Genomic DNA, 11,399 nt, shown 5'->3' with positions numbered 1-11,399 from the left:
GTCTGAAAAGCAACCCTCCACCACCACCCTCTCTCTTCTACCTTTGAGCCAGTTCTGTATCCAAATGGTGAGTTCTCCCTGTAATCCATGACATCTAACCTTGCTAACCAGTCTCCCATGGGAACCTTGTCGAACGCCTTCCTGAAGTCCATGTAGATCACGTCCACCACTCTGCCCTCATCAATCCTCTTTGTTACTTCAAAAAATGCAATCACATTCATGAGACATAATTTCTCACGCACAAAGCCATGTTGAGTATCCCTGATCAGTCCTTATCTTTCCAAATGATGTAAAACCTGTCACTCAGGATTTCTTCAACAACTTGCCCACCACCGATGTCAGGCTCACCAGTCTATAATTCCCTGGCTTTTCTTAAATAGTGGCAGCACATAAACCAACCTCCACCTGTCACTATCGATGATACAAATTTCTCAGCAAGGGGCCCAGCAATCACTTCCCTAACTTCCCACAGAGTTCTAGGGTACACCTTATCTTTTATGCATTTTAAAATATCAAGCACCTCCTCCTGTGTAATGTGAACATTTTTCACCATCTATTTCCTCACATGTCTTTCTCCACAGTACACACTGATGCAAAATACTCATTTAGTACCTCCCCCATCTCCTGTGGTTCTACACATAAGCTGCCTTGCTCATCTTTGAGGGACCTTATTCTCTCCCTAGTTACCCTTTGTCCTTATTATATTTATAAAATCCCTTTGGATTCTCCTTAACCCTATTTGCCAAAGCTATCTCATGTTCCCTTTTTGCCCTCCTGATTTTCCTCTTTAGTGTACTCCTACTGCTTTTATACTCTTCCAAGGATTCATTTGATCTCTGCTGTCTATAATTGACATATGCTTCCTTCCTTTTCTTAACCAAAACATCAATTTCTCTCGTCATCCAGCATTCCCTATACCTATCAGCCTTTCACTTCACCCTAACAGGAATATATTGTATCTGGACTCTCATTATCTCATTTTTGAAGGTTTCCCAATTTCCAGTTGACCCTTTACATGTGGACATCTGCCCCCAGTTAACATCTGAAAGTTCTTGTCTAATACTGTTAAAACTGGCCTTCCTCCAATTTAGAATTTCAGCTTTTATATCCTGTCTATTATTTCTGTCACTGTTTTACAATGAATAGAATTACAATAACTAGCCCCAAATTGCTCCCCCACTGACACCTCAGTTTCCTACCCTGCCTTATTTCCTAAGAGTAGGTCAAGTTTTTGTACCTTCTCGAGCAATACATTCACATCCTGAATAAGAAAATTTTCTTGTAAAAACTTAACAAATGCCTCTCCATCTAAACCCTTAACACTATGGCAGTCCCAGTCTATGTTTGGAATGTTAAAATCCCCTACCATAGTCACCCTATCACTCTTAACGATAACTAAGATCTCCTTACAAGTTTGTTTCTCAATTTACCAGTGACTACTGGGGGGTCTATAATACAATCCCAGTAAGGTTACCATCCCTTTCCTATTTCTCTGTTCCACCCAAATAATGTCCCTGGATGTATTTCTGGCAATATCCTCCCTTAGTACAGCTGTAATGCTACCCCTTATCAAAAACACCACTACCCCTCCTCTCTTGCCTCCCTTTCTGTCCTTCCTGTAGCATTTGTATCCTGGAACATTAAGCTGCCAGTCCTGTCTATCCTTGAGCCACATATCTGTAATTGCTATGATATCCCAATCCCATGTACCTATCCATGCCCTGAGTTCATCTACCTTCCCTGTTAGGCATCTTGCATTGAAATAAATTCAATTTAATTTATCAGTCCTGTCTTGTTCTCTGCTTTGTTCCTGCCTGCACTGACTGTTTGACACTCTCCTTTTCCTAACTGTACCAGTCTCAGATTGATCTCTTTCCTCACTATCTCCCTGGGTCTCACCTCGTCCCCCACACCCCCACCTTACTAATTTAAATCCTCCCCAACAGCTCTCGCAAATCTCCTTCCCAGTATATTAGACTCCTTCCATTTCAGGTGCAATCTGTCCTTGTACAGGTCACTTCTACCCCAGAAGAGATTCCAATGATCCAAAAATGTGAATTCTTCTCCCATACTCCAGCTTATCAACCATGCATTCATCTGCTCTGTCTTCCTATTTCTACCCTCACTAGCTCATAACACTGGGAGTAATCCAGATATTACTACACTCGAGGGCGCACTTTTTAAATTCCTGCCAAACTCTCCATATTCTCCCTTCAGAAGCTCATCCTTTTCACTTCCTATGTCATTAGTTTCAATGTGTACAATGACCTCCTGCTGGTCCCTCTCCCTTTGAGAATATTTTACACCCTTTCAGAGACATCCTTGATCCTGGCACCAGGGATGCAACACACCATTCTGATTTTTCACTGCTAGCCACAGAACTGTCTGTCTGTGCCTCTGTTAGAGTCCTCTATCACAATCAATCGCTTGGAACCTGATGTAACTCTCATTACATTAGAGCCATTCTCGGTACCAGAAACTTGGCTATTCATGCTACATTGCCCTGAGAGTCCATCAACACCTATATTTTCCAAAACAGCATACTTGTTTGAGATGAGGATAGCCACAACAGACTCCTACACCACCTGTTTCCCTCTCATACCTTTTCTGGAGTTAACCCATTTACCTGATTGTATCTGAGGCTTTTCTTTCTTCCAATAACTGCCATCCATCACACACCCCAGCTCCTGTAATTTTTTTTACTGCCTCTAACTACCGCTATAACCAATCCATGCGTTATGATAGGATTTACAACCAAAGACACTTCCTGCAGATATAATCATCAGCAACACGAAAACTCTCCCAAAACTCCCACATCTGACAGGAAGAACACATCACTCTACTCAAGGCCATTTTTGCTCCTTCACAATCTACAGACCCAGAAAATAGCATTGTCTTATTGTTCCAAAATAGATCAGTGCTCCAGGCTAACTTAGTACTTATAGTTTATAATTTTAAAATTTAATCAAGAGACAGATGTCAATCAAGTAAGCACCCACTCTATTCACTATTGTAGATTTACAGCAAGGTTACACTCAAAAACTATGCACATCTGATTCTGTGCTGTGAGCTCTCGCACACAGGTTCCTCTAAAGTCAGCTGTGAATTTTGCTGTTGTTAACTCTTCCTAGATGCACTCCGATGTCCAGAGATATTTGAACTCAAACAGAAAAGGCAATACCTCTGTAGATTCACTGCTGTGTAAGATGGCAGAATAGGTTTATTTCTCTGACTATGTGGTTGCTGTCTTTGTTTGTCTTCCACCTTTTTAAAGTGCCATTGTTTTGATCTTCTTTCCCCCAAAGTTCCAAAACAATGGAACAGCATATAAAGCAGCAATTGCCGCTCCTGGAATTTGAGGAAATCACTGCCAACACCTACAATACTCAAAAAAAAAGAGCAGCCACAATTTTTTCCCATCCTCCATCTTGGATTACCCAGAATCCTACTTAATGCCAGAATTCTGAGAAACTCTGTATGACACATATGCATGATGGTAGCATCTGCCCTTAGCTACCAGAAATGCAACTGTAGAAAATTAACTCCGAGCCTAAATAGAGAAATGTATCTCTTTAAGTTAAAATTTTAATCATGCTATTAGAACACATAAAAGACAATTCAAGGAATTTAACATAATCATAATTGTAATTGGAAAAAACAGGAAATACAATTTTTTTAGGTCTTTGTTAGAGTTTATTTGATTCTTTATCGGGGATCCTGTCAGATTGAACAGCTTCTGCCAGGTTCAATGCTCAATGGCAAAGGCTGTGCCATTAAAAGATTCTTATTTATACTCTCAGCATCTGGTGTATAACATTTGCATTGCTTTTTAATTGAAAAGGAATGGAACAGCTCATTTTATGGTAAAAATGCAGGTATATTAGATGACCCAAATTTTTAAAAATAATTTGTACAAAAGAACAGGATTAGAGTATTGGGCATTTTGCCTTGTCACCGACACCTTACTGTCAATTAATGTTTCATTCATCTCTGTTGCTGATGAAAAATCATTGTTCTTTACCTTGACTGTGTGTTGTTCAGGTTTCTTTGATAAGTTATGTCTAGTTTTTTCTTTTTTCTTAATGTTTTCATGTTGCTTTCGCTCATATTCAAGCTTCAAGAACAGAAATAAATAAATTTATTAACTGAAATAAAAATAATTCACTCATTAATAAAACTCAACTGTGAAAAGTCAGAGAGAATACTTTCCAGACTTCTTTTTTAATTATTTCTACATGTGATATGAGATTTGCAGCATGCATTTGCTGCCTATCCCAAAGTAGCCTTCAGAATGTGGAAGCACTGGTGTTGGACTGGGGTGGACAAACTTAAAAATCACACAACACCAGGTTATAATCCGACGGGTTTATTTGGATGTACAAGCTTTCAGAATGTTGCTCCTTCATCTGGTAACTAGTGGAGCAGGATCATAGGACACAGAATTTATAGCAAAATGCAATATACTGAACAAACCTATATTGCTGTTAAGTCTTTCATCTTTTAGAATGGATTGCAAGTTTTGATTCATTAATACGTTAATCCCAGAACTTCTTTCAAGTCACATTCCTGAGGTAAATTAAGGTTTTATATAAAAAGGTGACATCTCAGCTCAGGCAATGTATTAAAGGTGTGAGGTTAGAGTCTGTCTGTATTACAATCTTGAGCCAGACTCGTTCTATTTCCTAAGTAGGAATTTATAAAATGTCACAAGGATTATATAAAATATTGACTGTGTGCTTACAGATTGTGTGCTTTTTGAACAAAACCGAATGTATCTGCAAATACAATTCTGCAAATGCAATTTCACCCCATTAACTTATCTGTGTGTGTGCGTGCATGTGGCAGAGAGAGAGTGAGAGAATGTGTGTGTGTGTGTTTTTGTGTGTGTTTGTGTGTGTGGCTCTGTGTGTATGTGTGTGTGAGAGAGAGAGAAAGACTGGGAGTGTGTGTGTGTGCGCTTGCGCACGTGAGAGTGTGTGTATATGCGTGCTTGATAGAGTGTGAGTGTGAGTGTGATGGAGTATATGCCTGTGAGAGGGTGGGCGCAAGGGTATGAGTGTGTGGGGTGTGCGTGTGTGTGCCTGAGAGAAATGTATATGAGAGAGGATCTACATGAGTCTGTAAGTATGTAGGAGTATGTGTGAGAGTGTATAGTGTGCTGGGGTCACCTGCAGTATTATATGAGCGTAAGATCCCAGTTAAGGCCATCCCTATGAGAATCAAACTTGGCTACCAGCCTCTGCTCGGCTACTCTGCATCGTTGCACATCCCAAAGTCTGCCAAGGAGGATGATCAGACAAAGATCTGAGGCCAAATGTACCTGACCGCTGAAGTGTTCCCTGTTTGGGAGGAACAATCCTGCCTGGTGATTGTTGCACGGTGTCTATTCATCCGTTGTTGTAGCATCTGCTTGGTCTCGCCATTGTACCTTGCCTTGGGGCATCGTTGCCTGCTGTATATCAGATAGACAATGTTGGCTGAGTCACATGTGTGCCTGCCGCGTACATGGTGGGTGATTAGATTAGATTAGATTACAGTGTGGAAACAGGCCCTGACTAATGCACCTATCACTACGGGCAATTTAGCATGGCCAATTCACCTGACCTGAACATCTTTGGACTGTGGGAGGAAACCGGAGCACCCGGAGGAAACCCACTCAGACACGGGGAGAATGTGCAAACTCCACACAGTCAGTCGCCTGAGGCGGGAATTGAACCCGGGTCTCCGGCGCTGTGAGGCAGCAGTGCTAACCACTGTGCCGCCCACAAACTTGTGTCCCCATGTGTAATGATACAATCCATGTCGACACTCTCACACATCTTGCATTGATTACCATGACCACAAACCCACAGACAACCTCACAATGCTACACTTCTCCAGCTTCAATAGACAATAGACAATAGGTGTAGGAGTAGGCTATTCTGCCCTTCGAGCCTGCACCACCATTCAATATGATCATGGCTGATCATCCTTAATCAGTATCCTGTTCCTGCCTTATCTCCATAACCCTTGATTCCACTATCCTTGAGAACTCTATCCAACTCTTTCTTAAATGAATCCAGAGACTGGGCCTCCACTGCCCTCTGGGGCAGAGCATTCCACACAGCCACCACTCTCTGGGTGAAGAAGTTTCTCCTCATCTCTGTCTTAAATAGTCTACCCTGCATTTTAAGCTGTGTCCTCCCTAAACATATTAAAACAGCCATCCCCCACGGACAAGCTCTACACATATACAAGATCTGTTCAGATGAGGAGGAACATGACAGACACTTGAAGGTCATGAAGGACACTCTCATAAGAACAGGGTATGATGCTCAACTCATCGATCGCCAGTTCTAATGTGCCACAGTGAGAAACCGTAATGACCTCCTCAGGAGATAGACCTGGAATGCAACTGATAGGGCACCCTTCATTGTCCAGTAATTTCCGGGAGCAGAGAAACTATGCCATTTTTTCGCAGCCCACAACACATTATCAATGAGCATAAACACCTCGCCAAGACCATCCTTACGCCTCCACTTCTCACCTTTAAGCAATCACCATATCTTAAACAGACCATTGTTCGCAGCAAACTGCCTAGCCTTCAGGACAACATTGACCACAATACCACACAACCCTGTCATGGCAACCACTGCAAGACGAGTCAGACTGTCAACATGGATATCACCATTACACGTGGGAACACCACCCACCATGTACACGGCAAGTACTCATGTGACTCGGCAAATGATGTCTATCTGATACATTGCAGGGAAGGATGCCCCGATGCAAGACCAAGCAGACGCTACGACAATGGATGAATGGACACCATGCAACAATCACAAGACAGGGATGTTCCCTCCCAGTCGGCGAACACTTCAGCAGTCAAAGACTGCTGGGTTCATGTCACACTTCAGGTGACCCTACCACACTATACACTCTCACACACACTCACACAACAAGCCCACATAAACACTTACACACACTCATGCAGCCCACATAAACACTTACACACACTCATGCAGATCCTCTCTCATACACACACACTCAGGCACACACACACACACCACCCACACTCACATCCATGCACACACGCATATACTACATCACACACACGTGCACATTCTATCAAACAAATGCGCATGCACATGCATGCACGTACACACACACACGCACATTCTTTCACACTCTCACTCTCCCACATGCACGCACACACATATAAGTCCATGGGGCGAATTTGCATTTGCAGAATTGTATTTGCAGATATATTTTATTTTGTTCAAAAAGTACACAATCTGTAAGCAGTCAATTTTTTTTTATAATCCATATGACATTTTACAAATACCTATTTTGGAAATAGAACCAGTCTGACTCAATATTGGAATACACCTTTAATTGAATTACGCCTTTAATCACAAGACCTTTCCGTGCTATCACAGAATGTGCAACACATGCCCGTTTAGATTAGATTTTCTTAGATTAGATTCTCTACAGTGTGGAAACAGGCCCTTCGGCCCAACAAGTCCACACCAACCCTCCGAAGAGCAACCCACCCAGACCCATTCCCCTACATTTACCCCTGACTAATGTACCTATCACTACGGGCAATTTAGCATTGCCAATTCACCTGATCTGCACATCTTTGGACTGTGGGAGGAAACCGGAGCACCCAGCGGAAACCCATGCAGACACGAGGAGAATGTGCAACTTCACACAGACAGTTGCCTGAGGTAGGAATTGAACCCGGATCCCTGGCGCTGTGAGGCAGCAGTGCTAACCACTGAGTCACCGTGCTGCCCTTCTTCCCTCCTCACTATGCTTAGCTCCAGACACACCTTGTAAGTGATTTTTACCTGCACTTCTGTCAATCTAGACCACTGTACTCTACTCAATGTAGAGGAGATAAAACACAGACTTGATGATTACTTTGTGCAACTATGTTCTCTCTGCAAAAATAACCCTGAGTTTCCAGTTGTCTGCCATGTCAACGCAGCACAATGTTTTCTGGCCAACATATCTCCCACTGGCTTGCTGCCGTGATCCAGCGAAGCTCAGCTGGAGACCCTGCAGCCTTCAGGTCTCAATATTAATTTCAACAATTTTTAGAACCTGAATGCCTTTTGCTACATCCATTCCCCACTCGTAGGCCCTGTCATGATGTGGACTTCTTTCAGCACAGCCAACTCATTTTCACCTGTTTAGGGTCCCCATTTACAGCTTTTTAGATTACTTACAGTGTGGAAACAGGCCCTTCGGCTCAACAAGTCCACACTGACCCGCTGAAGTGCAACCCACTCATACCCCTACATTTACCACTTCAACTAACACTACGGGCTATTTAGCATGGCCAATTCACCTGACCTGCACATCTTTGGACTGTGGGAGGAAACCAGAGCACCTGGAGGAAACTCATGCAGACACGGGGAGAACGTGCAAACTCCACACAGTCAGTCGCCTGAGGCGGGAATTGAACCCGGGTCTCTGGCACTGTGAGGTAGCAGTGCTAACCACTTTTCTCCTTTCCTGGCTGAAGATCATTCAATTCTTTGACTAACTATCATTCTTTCTCTCTGGGATCCATCTCTACCTACCCAATCAGTCCTTCACTGCCCCACACACCTCCTGACATCATATATTTTCCTAGCTATTATCAGTTCTGAAGAAGGGTCACTGGAATCGGAACATCAACTTACTTCTGATTGTATATTGCTATGAAAACTCATCGGGTGGCAGGTCACCAAGTGCTGACGGTTGTTGTTGCATGTAGGACATTGAGTTTGAGTGAGTTTGACTACATCAGGCTGTTGCTTGGCTTGTCCATTGGACAGTTCTTTGAATTCTAGCAGAAGTCCCCAGACGTGAGTGAAGATGACATTTCAGAATGAATCCTGTACTTCTATTTCCCGTGCATAGGCCAATACCGGTGCCTTTCCCAGTTTTGTTTTAATTGTAGAATAGGGTATGGCATTCGAATATACATTCATTGACCATGGCAATTTATGTGAGGTCCACAAATTTTTTGGAATGCTGCATCTAGGTTGTTGGGGTATCTCTTGGCTTTGCCCATCATGGCTATCTGGTCTGAATCTGCAAATTAACTGTCAGCCAGACGTGAGCCTGCTGACTGCATTAGAAGCAATGGATGTAGATTATTTACACAATCAGATCCTTGTATCTATTTTTTGACCATTTAGTAACCAGAATATTTTGAAGCTTTTTCTGCAATGTTTTTGATTAAGATCTCAAGTTAGTAGTGAATTCTATCATAAATATGCAAATATTGTGCTTTGTGAATTGCTGACTGGACCACATATTTGACATACACCTTCAAGTTTTTACTACAGTCTCCTCCATTCATCAGAACTACTGTTTACCTTTTGTTCAGACACTTCAGGTTTCTGTACATCTTTAGTTGTGGTTTCCTTTTTAATCAGTTCATACACATGGTCCTTATATGCCATCTGATAAGGATCTTTTGCAGTTAATGGCTTCAAGAGAAGAAACATGTGTTATTTTCAAATCTAAAACAAAATATAATTCTACCACCATCAGATATCATCAAAATTACAACAAGATAATCCCTTGTTGCTTCTTAAGATATTTTGTCAGTTAAAAGCAAATTACAATAGTAACAACTAATGCAAACAAAGAAACTGGTTGTGAAGAAAGAGCCAGTAATTATATATTCAAAATAATGGCGGGGATTTGTTTCATTACAAGCTTCAATTAAATATGGATTAAGATTTTGGTTAGAAAAGCAGCTTATTTGATATCCTAGTGTAACAAAATTGTTTTTTTATGCACTTAAAGTGTGTTCAGAATGGAAATCTGGAGGATAGGCAATCAAATTCTAGAACAGTATTGCACAGGGTAAAGTCATTAGCTTCATCATCTTGACACCATGGGAGTTATAAAATTATAATTTTTTTTAGAATCCCTACAGTGTGGAAACAGACCCTTCGGCCCAGCAAGTCCACACTGACCCTCCAAATAGTATCCCACCCAAGCTCATTCCCCATTACTCTACATTTACCCCTGACTAATCCACCTAATCTACACATCCATGAGCACAACTGGCAATTTAGCATGCCCCATTCACCTAACCTGCACATCTTTGGATTGTGAGAGGAAATTGGAGCACCCAAAGGAAACCCATTCAGACATGTGAAGAATGTACAAACACCACACAACAGTTGCCCGAGGCTGGAATCAAACCCGGGTCCCAGGCGCTGTGAAGCAGCAGTGCGAACCACTGAGCCACCATGCCACCCCTTACGCATTTCCCATAGCTTGTTTCCCAGGGGTAAGTAATGGGACTCAGGCCACTGGCACGGAGTCTGTCCTCGTTGCTCAGAAGGTCAGGGTGGAGAAGAGCAGAGCAATAGTAATTGGGGACTCGATAGTTCGGGGCACAGATAAGCGATTTTGTGGGGGCGAGAGAGACTCACGTTTGGTATGTTGCCTCCCAGGTGCAAGGGTACATGATGTCTCTGATCATGTTTTCCAGGTCCTTAAAGGGGAGGGGGAGCAGCCCGAAGTCGTGGTCCACATTGGCACCAATGACATAGGTAGGAGGAGGGCTGAGGATGTTAGGCAGGCTTTCAGGGAGCTAGGTTGGAAGCTCAGAGTTAGAACAAACAGAGTTGTTGTCTCTGGTTTGTTACCCATGCCACGTGATAGAGAGTCGAGGAATGGGGAGAGAGAACAGTTAAATGCGTGGCGACAGGGATGGTGCAGGAGGCAGGGATTCCGGTATCTAGATAACTGTTTTTTTCTTCTGGGGAAGGTGGGACCTCTATAAACAGGATGGTCTACACCTGAACCTGAGGGGCACCAGTATCCTTGGCGGGAGGTTTGCTAGTGCTCTTGGGGGGGGGTTAAACTAACTCTGCAGGGGCATGGGAACCCAGACTGTAGCCTTAGGTTGCAGGACCTGGAGTGTAGGGAGGTTAGGAACATGGCATCAATCTCAAAGGAGGGTGCCTGTAAACAGGAAAGTGGCTTGAAGTGTGTATACGTCAATGCAAGAAATATACGAAATAAGGTAGGTGAACTTGCAGCGTGGGTTGGCACCTGGGACTTCGATGTTGTGGCTATTACGGAGACATGGGTAAAACAGGGACAGGATTGGCTGTTGCAGGTCCCAGGATTTAAATGTTTTAGTAGGGTCAGAGGTGGGGATAAAGGAGGGGGAGGTGTGGCATTGCTTGTCAAAGATAGTATTACAGCGGTGGAAAGGACGATGGATGAAGACTCACCATCTGAGGTAGTTTGGGCTGAGGTTAGGAATAGGAAAGGTGAGGTCACCCTGTAAGGAGTCTTTTACAGGCCTCCCAATAGTCCTAGAAACGTAGAAGAAAGAATTGCGAGGATGATTCAAGAGAAGAGTGAAAGTAATAGGGTGGTTGCTATGGGGGACT

At 43.0% G+C, this 11,399-nt stretch overlaps 1 protein-coding gene across 1 annotated transcript in view; it reads right to left on the bottom strand.

Moving 5' to 3' along the window:
• LOC122556295 (rho guanine nucleotide exchange factor 4-like) overlaps positions 1 to 11,399 on the bottom strand; it is an 84,402-nt gene that overhangs the window by 66,756 nt on the left and 6,247 nt on the right. Inside the window, exons 2-3 of the mRNA XM_043702924.1 lie at positions 9,354 to 9,467; positions 4,022 to 4,114 (exon numbers count right to left, since the gene is read on the bottom strand). Of these exons, the coding sequence (XP_043558859.1) occupies positions 4,022 to 4,114; positions 9,354 to 9,467 (207 nt within the window). The remainder of the gene's footprint in view (positions 1 to 4,021; positions 4,115 to 9,353; positions 9,468 to 11,399) is intronic.

Source organism: Chiloscyllium plagiosum, chromosome 13 (assembly GCF_004010195.1).
Source record: "Chiloscyllium plagiosum isolate BGI_BamShark_2017 chromosome 13, ASM401019v2, whole genome shotgun sequence".
Classification (NCBI taxonomy): Eukaryota; Metazoa; Chordata; class Chondrichthyes; order Orectolobiformes; family Hemiscylliidae; genus Chiloscyllium; species Chiloscyllium plagiosum.
The sequence above is the reverse complement of the archived record's forward strand: the minus strand, read 5'-3'. Positions and strand labels throughout refer to the sequence as shown.